General features: G+C 37.2%; 1 protein-coding gene across 4 annotated transcripts in view; it reads left to right on the top strand.

The window, feature by feature from the left end:
• LOC137399954 (ADP-ribose glycohydrolase MACROD2-like) overlaps positions 1-18258 on the top strand; it is a 56942-nt gene that overhangs the window by 20004 nt on the left and 18680 nt on the right. For all 4 annotated transcript variants that reach the window (XM_068086228.1, XM_068086227.1, XM_068086229.1 and 1 more), the window contains exons 8-13: positions 2226-2360; positions 6782-6855; positions 8505-8649; positions 12201-12248; positions 16279-16353; positions 18155-18238. In XM_068086228.1, coding sequence (XP_067942329.1) covers positions 2226-2360; positions 6782-6855; positions 8505-8649; positions 12201-12248; positions 16279-16353; positions 18155-18238 — 561 coding nt within the window. The remainder of the gene's footprint in view (positions 1-2225; positions 2361-6781; positions 6856-8504; positions 8650-12200; positions 12249-16278; positions 16354-18154; positions 18239-18258) is intronic.

Below are 18258 nucleotides of genomic sequence, written 5' to 3'. Positions count from 1 at the left end.
CAGTATCTTCTGATTTGTGTCAGCTTAGAACTTCAGCTAGTAGGTAATAAATTGAGTGATTGCATGTAGTATAACCTCGACTATCGATCACCTCAAAATATAAATGTATCAACAAATGGTGTAAAGTTTGAGCAAAGATTTGATTTAACATCTGAAGTAACTTCTAACGTATAAATTTTCCCGACTCATTATAGTTTTGTAAAATTGTATACAAGTATATACAAGTATCTAAATGCATATACAGTCAAACATGGATAACTCGTCCACGGATAGCTCGAACACATGGTTAATTCGAACATTTCCTTTGGTCCGTTCCCACGTAATGATAAATTGCTATAGATAACTCGAACTCAACACTGTTAATTCGAACTGTTTTTTTGCCCAACGGCTACCGAAACGGTTGTTATCGCTTTAGAAAATCACTTTATTCAAAGCCATAGAGGTAAACTTCATCTTTTCGTAATTCATAAGCGTCGTTATTACCACCATCGGCAAAATATTTTTGTCAACGACTTTTCTAAAGGTTTGGTGAAATTTGATTTATACTGCTATACGATGAATAGCACGGGCTAGCCGGGTCACGCGCGCAAGAATTTTCGCCACGCACATACAAAACAAAAATCGCATGTTGTTTTGTATGTGCGTGGCGAAAATCCTTGAGTGCGTGACTCGGCTAGCCCGTGATGAATAGTTTTCCGACGTTGATTCCGTGTTGAATCAACATCGGAATGTTGAATGTTTAAAACGTCTTAAAAAGTGTTGTAATTAAAAGTATACGTTGTCTGAGCTACAAAAAACTATTCATCGTTTGACCTAAACACAGAATACGTGTGTACATTCAATAAGTATCTATTAAAAAAGCGTGAGTGATATAGAATGTACCGTAAAACCTCGTAAAACTTCTAATTGAACTGCCTCGGAGTGTTGCTCTTAACGAATCCCAGGTAAAGTAAGGTAATCTGCATAAACTTCAAGAAAAAACGGCAAAATTGATCGTGGGTAAAACCCCAAAAGAAAAAAATGTCTTTTCTTTTGAGCATTTCAACAACGATCAAGTTTTGCCAATGTCAATCTGAAAAACGTCCTGGCAATAACATCACCTCAAACAACAAACCAATCTCAAGTGATAGAAAAATCTCTATACTTTTTCATGAAAACGTTTTAAACTTTACATTAGAAGCATTTAATTTGAAACAAGCCATTTGTGCTTTTGATTTATATTATAGTTTGTATATGTACATGTATCTACTAATAAATAAGTAAATATATGGACTTGTGACAGTGCTCTGATAACTTGAATGCTCTGATAATTCGAACACTTTTGCTTGGTCCCTTGAAGTTCGAGTTATCCATGTTTGACTGTACATGTATATACATGTATATATAAGTATATACATGTATATATGTATACATGTATATACATGTACATAAATGTATATACATGTATATAAATTTATACACAAGTATATACATGTATATATGTATACATATATATAAATGTATATGCATGTATATACATGTTTATATATGCATACATAAACATATGCATATGTTTATTCCTTGTCAATGAACCAAACTCGGTTATCGTGTTACCAAATCACAGCTAAAACTTGCATTTCTCCTACAATTTTGAAATGTATGCCACTGGACTATGAAGCACTTTTTCTATCCAATCGCATATCACCTACTAGTAGGAAATTCCTTTTTCTAGCCAATCGCATATTGCATATGAGTAGGGAATACGAAAGATAATACTATACTATACTTATAATCACTCTGAAGTTGTCAGCTATTTTTAAAGTTCAACAACCGATCATATTGAATTTTTGTTTCGAACACAATGGACTGTACTCGCTGATAATTACCTACAATGCCGATTGTTTCTGGAGAGTGCAGCCTCCTACATTTCTCTGTAATAAATAGAGGAAATCTTTTGCACTTTGCCTTTCGCACTGGCATCCTTGCACTACAAGGTCCTATTACACTCTACATCTTCAATAGGTGAATGTCTCGAATAAACGTTTTCAAAATAGCATCATAACGCAGAGTTGTCCACTCTAGTAACTGCCCCTCTAGAATATGTACTACCCATACATAGAATTTCACTTTAAAATATTCTGCTTATGTACACTTTCATTGTTAGTTTTATTAGTTCAATGGAAGCAGGATTTTGTGTATAACCCATTTGTAACTCCCATTACATCTTTTTTACTAATCAACTTTAGACATTATACACACTGTTGGTCCTCGTGACAAATCTGAGGCAAAGCTACGAAGTTGTTATGAGTCGGTCCTTCGACTAGTGAAGGATTATGACCTGCGGACTGTTGCATTTCCATGCATTGCTACTGGAATATTTGGTAAGTGAAGAATGCCCAAGTTTTAAAAAGTGTTACGGGATTTTGCGAATATGGTATCAGAAAAAGAAAAAGGGATTATTGGGAGAAGGATTTGCTTATCAATAGTTTACTGTGTCACCAACTGTTAAGAAACTACAGGAGAATGCTGAGAAACTAAGACCACATGTATTGAAAAATCTGTCACAAGTGTAGATTGCTATTTGCTGTAGAAAATGGGTGGTATGAGTGGCAAGAGTGATTGTAGAGAGTAGGTGGTATGAGTGGCTGTAGAGAGTAGGTGGTATGAGTGACTGTAGAGAGTATGTGGTATGAGTGACTGTAGAGAGTAGGTGGTATGAGTGGCTGTAGAGAGTAGGTGGTATGAGTGACTGTAGAGAGTAGGTGGTATGAGTGACTGTAGAGAGTAGGTGATATGAGTGACTGTAGAGAGCAGGTGGTATGAGTGACTGTAGAGAGTAGGTGGTATGAGTGACTGTAGATAGTAGGTGGTATGAGTGACTGTAGAGAATAGGTGGTATGAGTGACTGTAGAGAGTAGGTGGTATTAGTGGCTGTAGAGAGTAGGTGGTATGAGTGACTGTAGAGAGTAGGTGGTATGAGGGACTGTAGAGAGCAGGTGGTATGAGCGGCTGTAGACAGTAGGTGATATGAGGGACTGTAGAGAGTAGGTGGTATGAGTGACTATAGAGAGTAGGTGATATGAGTGACTGTAGAGAGTAGGTGGTATGAGTGACTGTAGGGAGTAGGGAGGTATGAGTGACTGTAGAGAGTAGGTGGTATGAGTGACTGTAGAGAGTAGGTGGTATGAGTGACTGTAGAGAGTAGATGGTATGAGTGACTGTAGAAAGTTGGTGGTATGAGTTACTGTAGAGAGTAGGTGGTATGAGTGGCTGTAGAGAGTAGGTGGTATGAGTGACTGTAGAGAGTAGGTGGTATGAGTGACTGTAGAGAGTAGATGGTATGAGTGACTGTAGAAAGTTGGTGGTATGAGTGACTGTAGAGAGTAGGTGGTATGAGTGACTGTAGAGAGTAGGTGGTATGAGTGACTGTAGAGAGTAGATGGTATGAGTGACTGTAGAAAGTTGGTGGTATGAGTGACTGTAGAGAGTAGGTGGTATGAGTGACTGTAGAGAGTAGGTGGTATGAGCGGCTGTAAACAGTAGTTGATATGAGGGACTGTAGAGAGTAGGTGGTATGAGTGACTGTAGAGAGTAAGTGGTATGAGTGACTGTAGAGATTAGGTGGTACGAAGGACTGTAGAGAGCAGGTGGTACAAGGGACTGTAGAAAGCAGGTGGTATAAGTGACTGTAGAGAGTAGGTCATATGAGTGACTGTAGAGAGGAAGTGGTATGAGTGACTGTAGAGATTAGGTGGTACGAAGGACTGTAGAGAGCAGGTGGTACAAGGGACTGTAGAGAGCAGGTGGTATAAGTGACTGTAGAGAGTAGGTGGTATGAGTGACTGTAGATAGTAGGTGGTATGAGTGACTGTAGAGAATAGGTGGTATGAGTGACTGTAGAGAGTAGGTGGTATTAGTGGCTGTAGAGAGTAGGTGGTATGAGTGACTGTAGAGAGTAGGTGGTATGAGTGACTGTAGAGAGTAGATGGTATGAGTGACTGTAGAAAGTTGGTGGTATGAGTTACTGTAGAGAGTAGGTGGTATGAGTGGCTGTAGAGAGTAGGTGGTCTGAGTGACTGTAGATAGTAGGTGGTATAAGTGACTGTAGAGAGTAGGTGGTATGAGTGACCAGAGAGTAGGGGATATGAGTGACTGTAGAGAGTAGGTGGTATGAGTGACTGTAGAGAGTAGGTGGTATGAGTGACTGTAGAGAATAGGTGGTATGAGTGACTGTAGAGAGTAAGTGGTATGAGTGACTGTAGAGATTAGGTGGTACGAAGGACTGTAGAGAGCAGGTGGTACAAGAGACTGTAGAGAGCAGGTGGTATAAGTGACTGTAGAGAGTAGGTCATATGAGTGACTGTAGAGAGGAAGTGGTATGAGTGACTATAGAGAGGAAGTGGTATGAGTGACTATAGAGAGTAGGTGGTATGAGTGGCTGTAGGGGGTCCTACCACACAAAGTTGTCGTCAGAATAGTCACTTTTAAAATCACTGTCGTCACTTTTAAAATCACTGTCGTCACTTTTAAAATCACTGTCACCTTTTTCAAGTTGGTAACCAAAACAACCTCTTTTTTACATTCGTTATTTTAATACAAATATCCATTCTGGTGGCACTGGATTGCGTTAAAACCCTGAAACTTGCTCAGTTTGAACTTCTGCTAACCAAAAGCATGGCTCAACCAGCGACCTTCACAAACTTATTAGTAATGTTTTGGAGCATTGCTGATTACTCCGCGAAGAGTGACAGCCGTCTCAGGCTTTTAGGGCTACATTTCTTGTACTGAAAATAGACCGAGATTGTCTTTAATAATCACTGTCAGTCACAGACTTGGAAACGGATTTGCTGTCAATGTCATGGCATTTCATTGCTGTTTACTTTAATTATTTGGCAGTCTATAAATGCTGGACCAGATGCTTCAAACCAAAACTAGTGAAGTTTCGGTTGAACGTGTTGATTTATGGACAAATAATAAGTTAGTAAAAGTATGGCTACACGTAACAAATTTTTCGTTGATTCTAACCGAAATCACGAAATGATTGAAACACACAGAATTATTCTGCGCTGCTAGAATCGTGCTAGCAAGCACGATTCCAGCAGCTTTTGCAATTAGTATAGTCCAAGAGACGTATAATAACACACAATAAAAGTATAAGTGCAATTCAACATAGTACACACGATGCAACTGCTTAGATTGCGTTATTGTATGTATTTATTGTTTGGACGCTATAGCTACAAATTGTTTATTTTTTAATTGTATTTCCTTTTTAGCAGCAAAAGTTTTGTGGTAGAAAATGTTGCCATCTTTAGCGCAACCAAATCGATTGCATCGTATTTACTATGGTGAATTTCCGTAATATATTTCTTGCGTGTCGCATTATGTTCTCGGACTACATAAATTTTAAAATTATTTTGCTAGAGTCGTGCTCGCTCACCAAGAATAGCGCAACTTAAACAGTTACATCGTGTGTTCTATGTTGAATTGCTTTCATACTTTTATTGTGTGTCACGATACATGTCTTGGGCTATACTAATTGCTAAAGCTGCTAGAATCTTGCTCGCTAGTAATTTGTTTACAGTAATCTGTTAAAAGCGTTTCGTCAACGAACTCGGTGGGCATGCACGGCTCAAATAATTCTGTGAATTTCGACCGATTAATTCTGCGTTTTCTGTGATTTCGGCCAGAACTCAGAACCAATGAAAAATTCGTTACGTGTCGCCGTACCTTTAGTAATCCTACTTACACAATCATCGTCACCTCATCACCTACATTGATAAATGGTCGTCTCGTCTGTCACTTTTTAAATATCCCTGTCGTCGGATCGTCAGAATCGTCACAAAACATGGGAGGACCCCCACTGTAGAGAGTAGGTGGTATGAGTGGCTGTAGAGAGTAGGTGGTATGAGTGGCTGTAGAAAGTAGGTGGTATGAGTGACTGTAGAGAGTAGGTGGTATGAGTGACTGTAGAGAGTAGGTGGTACGAGTGACTGTAGAGAGTAGGTGGTATGAGGGACTGTAGAGAGCAGGTGGTATGAGCGGCTGTAGACAGTAGGTGGTATGAGTGACTGTAGAGAATAGGTGGTATGAGTGACTGTAGAGAGTAGGTGGTATGAGTGACTGTAGAGAGTAGGTGGTATGAGTGACTGTAGAGAATAGGTGGTATGAGTGACTATAGAGAGCAGGTAGAATCAGTGACTGTAGAGAGTAGGTGATATGAGTGACTGTAGAGAGTAGGTGGTATGAATGACTGTAGAGAGTAAGTGATATGAGTGACTATAGACAGTAGGTGATATGAGGGACTGTAGAGAGTAGGTGGTATGAGTGACTGTAAAGAGTAGGTGGTAGAGTGACTGTAGAGAGTAGGTGGTATGAGTGACTGTAGAGAGTAGGTGGTATGAGGGACTGTAGAGAGCAGGTGGTATGAGCGGCTGTAGACAGTAGGTGATATGAGGGACTGTAGAGAGTAGGTGGTATGAGTGACTGTAGAGAGTAGTTCATATGAGCAGCCATGGAGACTTGTGAGTATTAGCGGCTGTTTTCATTTCGCAGACCAAATGGTAAAAACTTAGTCATCTGGTCTGCTGTTTGGAGTGTTGCATTTCTTCAATTAAAGTTTTGCTAAAGATATTTGAGTATTTGCCACACCGTGATTCTCTGTTGATCTTTTGGAGTAACCCTTTGTGTTTGGGCTTGTCTGCCCTTCTCACACCCGCCGATCCGTTTTTAGACTGAACTAACCTTTTATTGTTATCATCACTGTTATTATTGACATGCTACTACTGTCTTCTATGGGTTGCAGGCTATCCAAATGATGCAGCAGCAGATGTGGCCTTTACAACGGTTTTGAATTGGCTCAGCGCCCACCCACAGTTTGTAAGTTCCATTAAAGATAGTCCTTAGTGAATCTACCTTCTAATATTACAAGTTTGCTTATAATACCAGTTGCTGTGTGTTGGGAATTATCCCATTCTCATGCCTGGGCTAAAATAGACAAATTGTTTCTCAGCTCTCATAGGAAACATCAAGTAGTGTATCAAGGAGGCTGGTTAGCGGTAGTAGACAGCTAGATAGGACCTAATTCTAAGAATGTAGCTATACTGTAGCATTGTGACAAGCCCTTATAATCCAACTCGTGCACGTATCTGTCACTAACTGGCAACATCTAATGAGCATTGCATCGATAAGTGTAAACTTGGTCTTGTCATCTACACAATGCTTTCAATGACCCCAGCAGTTAGAATGACTATAAGTTTCTTGGGGTAGAGGTAGAAGAGTAGATGAGATCAATACTAACATATTGGAATTTATCGAGGGAGTTCAAATCCCACACAGTGTAATCTTTTTTGCCAACCTCCAACTGTGGTTTCGGACAGATGGATGAACATGCCTCTTATTATGGTAAAGATTAGCAGAATTCCCGGCATTGCGAGGGTATTAAAAAACTGCTTATAAACAGTGGCAGGAAATATAGTTGCTATTGGCTAAATGAGTAAGCTATTATCCATATTGCTAAACTTGCTAATAACAGCTGTGAGAGCAAGCTGTAGCGACGTTGCATGTATTGCAGAGTCACAATGCATAGTTTAACCGAGATAATGACTCATGTCAACCGACGGATCCATTGCGTTTCGCATAGCTTCATGGTTTAGCTTGTCGCCTTTTGAATGGAGGTTCTGAGATCAAATCTTTTGCCATACAGATTTTTCATTTCTAGATTATAATTGTTATGGCTGGATAGACACCGAATGACGATGACAAATTTAAAGATTTATATAGATTATAATCGTACCTTAAAGATTAGCGTCATTAATTTAATATTTTTAGTTTGTAAACCGGTGAACAGTCTGTTTTCAACTCAGGTTTCTATTCATGATTTAGGGTTAATATATCCGAAGCATTCTATAAAACTTGATCAATAATTTGTTAGTGTATTTGTTTAGTTATTTTACAAGCATTTAGTATTTATGACGGTCTCAAGCCAAATTTTAGTATGCTACATCATAGAGGTAGGCGTACCTCCAGGAGGTCTCTGGAACATAATGCTCATGTCCCATCATGTAACCCAATTATTGCAAAAACTTTGAATTTTCTAAAAATGTGGTTGGAATTTGAACATCATACATTTACCCTTTACGCAAGCCTGATGTGCGAGGTAAATCTGAAGACAGACAACTTCCCATATATACCATATAAGAGATGTTTTAACACAATCAAATTTTTGTAAAGTTATGAAGTCCAACGTTGAAAAAGAATGTAAAGATTTGCTAAACATGTTGTTTATACTATTTAGAACAAAACTAAGACAGCTCGGGTTAATGACCCCAAAAAGTTCACTGAAAGACAATCTACACAAAGATAAACATTAAGCTATCCCCAATATATATAATAAAACTTATGGCTACGATTTAATTTTTTTAGTTTGTAAAGCTTGGTGAACACTCTGTGTTTTAAACGAAGTTCCTTATTCAGCCGAAGATCACCAAAACTAATCAGCAGTGACAAATGACAGTTTTTTATTACAGGCAGGCAGAATTGTCTTCTGCGTGTTTTTGTCTCAAGATGAGAACATTTACAACCAGCTCATTCAAAAGAGACTTCCATCTCAATCTTCTGAACTTCTTAGTGAACAACCAGCTGCGAGTGAAGGACGCACCCGAAATCCTACTGGTCAGTGATGGCGATGTTTTTAAGACTTTAAAGCTGTGATTGGTTAATGAATACTTGTAATAAGCTGTGATTGGTTAGTGAATACTTGTAATAAGCTTTGATTGGTTAGTGAATACTTGTAATAAGCTGTTATTGGTTAGTGAATACTTGTAATGAGCTGTGATTGGTTAGTGAATACTTGTAATGAGCTGTGGTTGGTGAGTGAATATTTGTAATTGTAATCTGTAAGATGTGGTTGGTTTGTGACTACTATTGTATCGAAGGATAGCAAACAATAATAAATTTCTTGCAACTCCTTACCGATCGTAGGTGTAGATCTTTTCAAATTCTTACCTTTGTGTTACATGTGTTTGAGTTGAACGATTTTTAAACATTGCATCGATAGTTTTAGACTATTAGAGAGTAATTATTTTTCTATAAGAATTCTATGCTCACCTAACATACTAAAATTGATATGTTACAATATGATTAAATAACAAACAAAATTAGATTATTTAACTGAATTAACCCTTTTGCGGGCATAGCGACGTTTTTGTCGCTTTGCGATACGGCTGCTAATGGGCAGTGCGACGTTTTAGTCGTTTCGGTAACGTATTTCATTATTGCAGTTTCTGGTTAGCTAAATGCCGTTTTTTGTTTACTTTTTTACCAATAGCAAGCTACGATATAGTAGTTTCGGTTAGCCTCACAAATTGACTTCAAGGTTTAAAAAAACGATCATTTTTAGCAGTGATGAATAAATAAACTTTCAAAAAAAATTAGAAAATTGTTCTAAATAATTTATCAACTTTTATTTTTCTTGGTTCGGTTTTAGCTTTTATTTACCGAATTTTTCGAGAGTTTGACTTTAGTTTACCGCCATGGCGACTTCTAAAAGAACCTCCCGAGATTATTCTAATAAAGCAAGTACTAGTACCGAAATTACTAAGAGATTCAGAGCTGACAGTGACTTTTTAGATTTAGTAGCAAGAGATGACAGTGAATCAGGTTTGGATTGTGATTGGAATGACTTTACATCTGGAAGTGACAGTGATGAAAAAGCTGGTAGCAGTAATGATGAGGATGTGAGTAGGAGTGATGCCAGTGCCTGGAAGAATATAACCAACATGAACAGAGATAAATCTCTTACAATTCAGCAGTTTATAGCAGTGACAGGCCCAGTATTTACTCCAGTAGAGTATTTTGAAAAGTTTTTTGAGCCTGTCAATCCAGGAAGTACATCTTTGTGGGAGCTCTTTGTTACACGAATAAGTACATGGTGCAAAGACTGTAATGTGGGCCTTTGTAAAGAAGAATGCTTTCGAAAATATCATTCGTAAATAGACAATTATTATGAAAAGCATATATTTTATGTTATACATTTTTATTTGTTTATAATATATACATATATATGCCTATGGACATATACATGTATACATATGCACCTTTAAACATAGATATATACACATAATAACACACAGAAAAGTGTATGAACCTTTTAAAACAAATTGATTTTTTGGAAAATTAATTCGCCCATGGGAGTCTAATTTAGTTTTGAAAATTCGCCCGCGAATAGGTTAAAACTGGCCTTGTCAGGTCTGTACTAAGAAAGGACAACTTCTCGGTAATTATAATGATTGGTAACCTTTATGGAGTTGTAGCGCTATCCATTATGACTTCCACAGCTACTGGTACAGCTACTGCATAATGCACAACGATTTATATGACACCTTCATATTCTCAAAATGCTATATGAAGATCAAACTTATATTGTGTTTATTGTTTATATCCGCTTTCCTAAACAGCAATTAGACATCAATGAAAAATATGAAGAACAGCATTTCAATTCGCGTCAGTAAGCTCGGCGATGCCTGAGTTTTTGTTGGATTTTTCGATGAGATGCATTTAATAAAAGGTCAGTTCTCAGAAACCAGATTGAAACCACATATTTGTAGAGACTTGCCGAAAGGCACAGAGCATATGTATGTGAAGTTTGGATAAAATCAGCCAAAAGTAATGTGGAAACATAGAGTTTTTATGTGGATTAACAGACACGTACGCCCAACAAAAATCTGTGATTTATTAATCTGGAACCAGTCAAAGCAACAACAACGACTATCAGAAAATAGAGACATTACACAAATACAACATAATAATAAATCGTGTTTGCTTCAATATCCAATTCAAATTTATGGTTAGATTTGTGAGCACTTATTATATTTTCTTGTTGCAATCACACAGTAATAGGCTTGCCTTGGTGTGTCTCGAGTGTAATCAATATATTATGCTATAATAAAGTGTATACTTTGCACAAGGCGCTGCTGATGGGGCAGACAACTTCACATTTCACTCCCATCAGTTTTGTCTATATTTATCCTGCTCTTTTCTACTTCTCACTACAAGTTCAGGTTAGCTGACTAAAACTTACACATGCACACATGGACACACTCACACACACGTACGGCAATGATAATTGCCGATGCCACTAAAAATTTATACACACATTCCCTATTTTATTGGATAGTAGTTGAAATATATGAAGTTAGCTATTTTTGGTGTATATAAAGTCTTTATTAAAATTAAACGATCAAAATAATCTATTTGTCGCCAAATGGAAAGAGAATTGAATAAAAATGACAAACAGACAGACAGGTGGACAATTTGAGTGACAGACAGACAGGTGGACAGTCTGAATGACAGACAAACAGGTGGACAGTCTGAGTGACTGACAGACAGGTGGACGGTCTGAATTACAGACAGACAGATGAACAGTCTGAATGACAGACAGACAGCTGGACAGTCTCAGTGACAAACAGACAGGTGGACAGTCTGAATGACAGACAGACAGCTGGACAGTCTTAGTGACCGACAGACAGGAGAACAGTCTGAATGACTGACAGACAGGCGGACAGTCTGAATGACAGACCGACAGGTGGTCAGTCTGAATGACAGACAGGTGGACAGTCTGAGTGACAGACAGACAGGTGGACGATCTGAATCACAGACAGACAGGTGGACAGTCTGAATGACAGACAGACAGCTGGACAGTCTTAGTGACCGACAGACAGGAGGACAGTCTGAATGACTGAAAAACAGGCGGACAGTCTAAATGAAAGACAAACACGTGGACAGTCTGAGTGACAGACAGACAGACTGGGAGAAAGTTATTATTAAAAAAGCTTTAGCTAATGTCTAGTTTTCTCTTGCCACCAATCAGAAATTAGCAACATTGATTGATGTTTATCGAATAGGAGTGTGTTTTTATGACTGGCAGCGATGTCCAGCGTAGATAATATCAAAACCAATCAAAATGGGATTTAGCAATGGTCCAAACCCTAGCAGTTGCCAATAGCGCTTGCTTTTGTTCTTGAGTAATACCGCCGAGATAGGATATTTCACCAAAGTATCTTCATCCTCAATGCAATGGTTATTTTAGCTGCATTCAGAGGCAAACAATGTCATGAATAATTTCTGATTGTGCCGATCTGTTCACTGGGTATTTGCTGATTTAGTTTTTGTATTATTATTTATTAAATTATTGAATTATTTAATATTTATTGTTTTGTTTTCAGAAGTCGGTAGATCACAGCAAAGTACTAAAGGGAAGGCCCCAGTAGCAGGTAAAATACTAATTTACTTTGAATGACTGTGTTAAAACACAACTATACCTACACATGTACATGTATAGATAACAACTACATTGAAACATGGATAGATGGTCCAGTGCTCAGTTTGATCATCACTGATTGCTGGTGATTGAGACTAGCATCGATTGTATCAAATAAAAACTCTGAAGCGTTGTCACCCAACTACAAATTTTAAATTAGGTTTAATCTGTAAGTTATACACTAGTTTGTAAAAAAAATCTTTAAATCAAATTTTGCTTCGTTGTGTTGCGTTACATGAGAATAAAACTTCTATAATTAGTCTTGCTTGTTTATGGTTTTGATGGGAAGAAACATAGGATTCGGTACGATTGGTCTAACGATGATTTGTTTAATACCGACTGGTCTAAATCCGATCTGTCCAACGACAATTTGTCCACAGGCGTTTAGTTTATTGGCTGATTCATCCATTATATAATTTGCTCTAGTTATGATTGGTCTAAAATTGATGTAAAAACAATGATAGAAATACGAAAACTTAAATCAGAGACGTGTATTTAGTACACATAAGTTAAAATGGTGGAAATATTATTGGCTTAAATATAAAATCATGTGATTTTTGTGTACAAAAAAACTTTAACAACACAAACAGAAGATGAAAATACAACTTGTAGCTTGTTTTTGAAAACTTTCTAAAATTTTTCTAAAATGCATCACACAGGTGTCTTAACAATTTTTATGGCACCCATTGAGTGAAGTTTGTCAGAATGATATTTGACTACAAAGTCTGACATATCAAAAGTTTGCAGCATTTCTTTAATTATCGATGGAGCTAAGGTGATCATACCTGCATCATTTTCGTTACGATCTTTTTCAACCATTTGCTGTATTGCAGACAACTCTTGAAGTTCTTCTGTGCCCAACTTCTCTTGATGTCCCTCAATCAACTCATCTGCATCCAATTTCATTACGCCCAACCACATAGCCTTTTAAAAGGACACAATTGTCTCTTCCTAGGAAGAGAATCATTGATAAAAGCTTCATCGTATCTTTTGCGGTTACGAAAAACAGTAGCGGTAGGCCACAACTTCCTCCACGCAGCTTTGAGAGATCACTTGACAATGTCAAAGTAACTCTTTCAAAGCTCATGAAGAGTGTTGGGTGCTGTCCGTGATGTCAAAACGCCACTTGAGTAGATATTCGGATTACAATTTTTTAAAGTGGGAAATTACTTGTTGGTTCATACGTAGGAGAAGTGTTGTATTGGGATGAAGGTAAAACACCTCCACGAATGAGAACTCTTTAATGATATCTTCTTGTAGGCTAGGTAGGTGAGTAAGGTCATTATCCAGGATGAGAAGACATTTGAGAGGTTGGCCGTTAGGCCGTTATCTGGGAGGTAATTTAATTAACTGCAGAGCGAAACACCATATTGACCCATTCGTCAAGTAACTGCCGGATAACCCAAGCCTTAAGGCGTGGTCACACGAGCACCGAACCGACGTAGGATCGGTTCGGTTCGGAGGCTGGTTCGGTTCGTGGCACATGTCACACGGCCACCGAAGTAACTTCGCTTCCTAGATACCATACGTATAGAGACAGGACACGGTTTCATTAGTAGTTGTTATGTATTTGAGTTAAATATTTCTATTGTAAACAAAAAAACTTTGAGGAGCAATTATAAATTATAATTACACAGCAGATTTATCAGAAGATCGTTCGGCTGCTCAAAATAAATCACTCGATACAAATATTTTGCTAACCCTTCCCATCAACATAATTATATTTTTTTTATTAACATATGAATGTTTTTCTATGCTGAGTACATAACAAACAAAAACAGTCTTTATCATAGTACTGTGGTTTTACATAAATAAATCAGTCAACGATAGTTCATCAGGATGAATATGACACATTACTTATATTCTACACGAAAGAAAATCACAACCATTCCCCTACATTTATGCAAAACTTAAGTGCAACATCTTACATTTATGCAACCCAATCACAAGTCCGGGTGAACCTTGTCGTAAATTGCTTCATGTTGTTTATTTAACGAAATAAAAGTATCGTCCCATTTCTTTTTTAACTTTACTCACACGCACGTAAGAAGAAATGTGACGCGTGCTCGCTAGAATTCTAGAATTTTAACCAGCCAATAAGAGCAAGGGTTCGGCATGAAATTTCGAGCAGTACCGAAATAGTTCGTTTCGGCCAGAAATGTCCTCAGCCGAACTTTTTAGAGCTGAAAACGACGTCGTTTTGCGTCATTTAGTTCGGTTCGGTGCCCGTGTGACCACGGCTTTAGACTTCAACTACACATCACTTCAAGCTGCTGTTTAGTTTTCTTGTAGGCTGAAGGTTCGAGAATTCTTGAAATGGTAAATCCAAAGTGATTCACGGTGCAATCACCGCTGGCAACCAAAAGCAAGGAGGAGGCGATCTTTCATTGGCTCGTGTCCTGAAAGACTTTTTTCTTCGACAGAATTGTAGGTTTGGCGAGGCATCTTCTTTCAAAGCAGTTAAACACCTGCTCAGGAATATTAGCCTTGTTCTTTGTTTATTTGGTCAAATTCCTTAAAGGTTGACTTGCAACAAAATTCACAATTATTTGGCATCAAAAAATTCACCATGTCTCACTCTGTTGTGTTGTAGGTGCCAAATGTGTGGAAAAGTGATTACAAGCTCTTAAAAGCTCAAAAACGAAAAGCCGCCGTAGACTGGAATCTCTTTATTTCTCTGACGTAGCCACGAAATTTATTCATTGTCTTGTCACGGATGTTCTCACGTTAATTGAAAGGCCAATAAAAAGCTCAATATAAAGCTTAATCGTAGCACTAGTTTATGACAAACACTTCGGGTTTTACCGAAGACCCCGTATCACATATACAGTAGATGCTCACTACTTTACAGTTTTGTTTTGGCCTGGTCTAATTGGCAAGTCGTAATCTGATCATGTGACCCAATACTTCGCAAATAATTTTTGCAGCACTTTTCGATTATCACATGTGACCCAACAGGCTCAGACAATGATATGTACTCCTTCGAGGTAAGGCTAAAAAATTAAATGAATTTTTACGGCAAGTTATAAGATATCACTACTAAAAGTGACAGCATTTACAATGATGATAAAACAGACGCGTAAGAACAATACACATGGTTTTATCGAATGCGTGAAGTATATTTGTGAAAATATTTCGACGAATAAGGCTGCATGAAAGTTTAAACAGAAACCATTTTTCACAATTACGTCACATTTGAGCCATTTTGGAAAGAGAATCCAAACTATGGTGGTCTCGTGGGGCTGCGATTTTCTGTTCGTTTTTGAGCTTTTAAGAGCTTGTAATCACATTCCCACATATTTGGCACCTGCAACACAACAGAGCAAGACATGGTGAATCTTTTGATATCAAATAACTGTAATGTGAATGTTGTTGCAAGTCAACCTTTAATGAATTTCTCAGCCGCCTGTTTGCCAGAACTCGATGCTTCACCATGCTTCACAATCGATAGGATGCCAGCCCTCTTTTGAAATTTATCGAACCATCTTTGCGAAGTTATGAAATCTTGTTCTCCCGGACTGCCTTCATTACTCTCCGCCTTGGAAAAGTAGTCAAATATGGCAGTTGCTTTTTCGCAGATGACAGCCTCAGTTATAGAGTCTCCTACTATTTCCTCCCTCATCTAACTCAGGTGAAGCCTTTCCATTTCATCATTTAGACTGGACCTTCGGTTGGACATCCTGGAGATGCCCTTCACAGGGTTCATTACATTGGAGACATTTTTCCGTTTGACAATTGTTTAAATGGTCGAAAGAGAATGGCCATATAGTCTAGCAACATCACATAACTTTCTTAAACCTTCATACTTATGGATAATCTCCTGCTAATCTCCTGCTAATCTCCTGCTAATCTCCTGCTTAGTTAGTATAGACAACTTTTCCCTCTTATTCTTCTCACTTGTATCTAGTGTAGAATCCATCCTTGAGGTGAATTAATGAATGACAAGTTTCATGAAGTTAATGAGCCTTCATTTTGCATTGCAGCTGCCAGGTCTTCAGCAGATACAACCATATCTCCAAAAGAGGCAAAAGAAACTCTTGTATCTCAGATGGCTACAGGTATATTTATTATCAGTAAAACATTATCACAAGTTCCTTTGATAATGAAAGGATACCAAATAATCCTTTAGTATTATAACAGGTATTCCTCTTGAATATGACCTTGATTGATAAATATGGTGGCAATGACCATTGTTTTGCTATTGCACAATGACAGGTGTTTTGCCGGGGAAAGTTTGCAATATTAACAAGCTATTAGGCTAACAAATGCTTGTATATTTTACATATATAGTTTTTTTATGGTGAAATATGTTGGTCTTTAGCTGTTCTATATAATCCCACGACCAAACGAGCAGAGCGAATGTTTGAGAGTTTTTATGATAAATGCATGTGCACACAACTTAAGAAAATTATTCATCAACAACGTCGCAAACCCATGTATTGAAATCTCATCAACGAATTGAACTATTTTGTGTAGAGTCGTTAAAGTATAATAACGATACAAAACTCATATAAGCCTATTTGAATATGTTACCAAGTTTTTGAAAATTGTCAACATATTCCTAAACCTTACCCATCTGATCGGATTATACACAAATGGACAGATTAATTTGGCCGAAAATCTTTATTAAAACTGGCCAAGCCTTACTTTTATTAAAATTAAGACCGGCAAACGAAATGCCGAGCGACAGAGAATAGAATTATTTAGTCGTGCGCATTTCACGAAAAAATATTGTGCACATTTCATCAGTCTATAGCATTGTCGAATTGCCGAATGTTTCTGTAATTATCGTAGAAGTACAGAAATTGTTTCATTTTTGCCGATTTCAAAGTAACTAACATTTTGGAAACTTTTGAGTACTTTGGTGTTCTAACTGATGTCCAAAGCAGTGAAAGTAAAGGAAATGACGCTGATATTTTTTCTAACGATTCTTATGATATTATTACAATATTTAATTATAAGTTTGGATGACTATTGAAGTGTAATAGTCACGCTAACAACATCGATGATGAGTAATATGTTACTGTTATTATTTTTTCTAAATAGTTTTGTTAAATAGATTTTCTAAAAATTTATATAAATATCACAACTTCTTGATATTGTTAGCTATGACGTTTTGAAATGTAAACAAAATTGTGCATTGGTTTTCTATTATTACTGCATTACTATTTTAATAATATTGGTTATTCTAATAATATCAGTGCATTTTACTTCTAATATTGCATTTCTCCTATTGCAGGGGAGAGATATAAACATATAATCTTTTCTTTTCATTATTGCTGTTTGTCATGACCAAACACATTTTTAAGTAGATTTTCTAAAAATCTATAAATATCACAACTTCTTGATATTGTTAGCTATGACGTTTGGAATTGTAAACAAAATTGTGCATTGGTTTTCTATTATTACTATATTAATATTATTGGTTATTCTAATAATATCAGTGCACTTTACTTCTAATATTGGCCAATATTGCATTTCTCCTATTGCAGGGGGAGAGATATAAACATATAATATTTTCCTTTCATTATTGCTGTTTGTTGTATATAATAAAACCCACACCCAGTACATTACAGCTACCATTGCAGTTATCCTATTGCACTGCAGTGCCATTTGACTGCTAATATTGTATTTTTCAACCATCAGTACCCTTTCTTTTTTCCAATATCACTTTGGTCGTGGGCTGTATGACAGGGGAATTTCTAGTAAATAGTATGTATGCTTTTTGAAAATTATGCCTGCTAGTCAAACAAGTGATCAAAGTTTTCAAGCATGAAACTAAGCATTATAAAATTTACTTGCTTGCTCTGTTGGTTTAATTTGAAGTGTTTTCTTTTTCAGTATAAATACATATTTTAGAACTCAAGATAGTAAAAGGGAAGATAAAAGACCTGGAAAAGCTTGTTCAGGAAAAAGATGCCATCATTACTCAGCAGGGTACAGGTAAATATTTTGTTCAAAGG

The sequence above is a fragment of the Watersipora subatra genome, chromosome 7 (assembly GCF_963576615.1).
Source record: "Watersipora subatra chromosome 7, tzWatSuba1.1, whole genome shotgun sequence".
Lineage (NCBI taxonomy): Eukaryota > Metazoa > Bryozoa > Gymnolaemata > Cheilostomatida > Watersiporidae > Watersipora > Watersipora subatra.
Note: the sequence above shows the minus strand (reverse complement) of the source record. Positions and strands in the feature narration are given on the sequence as shown.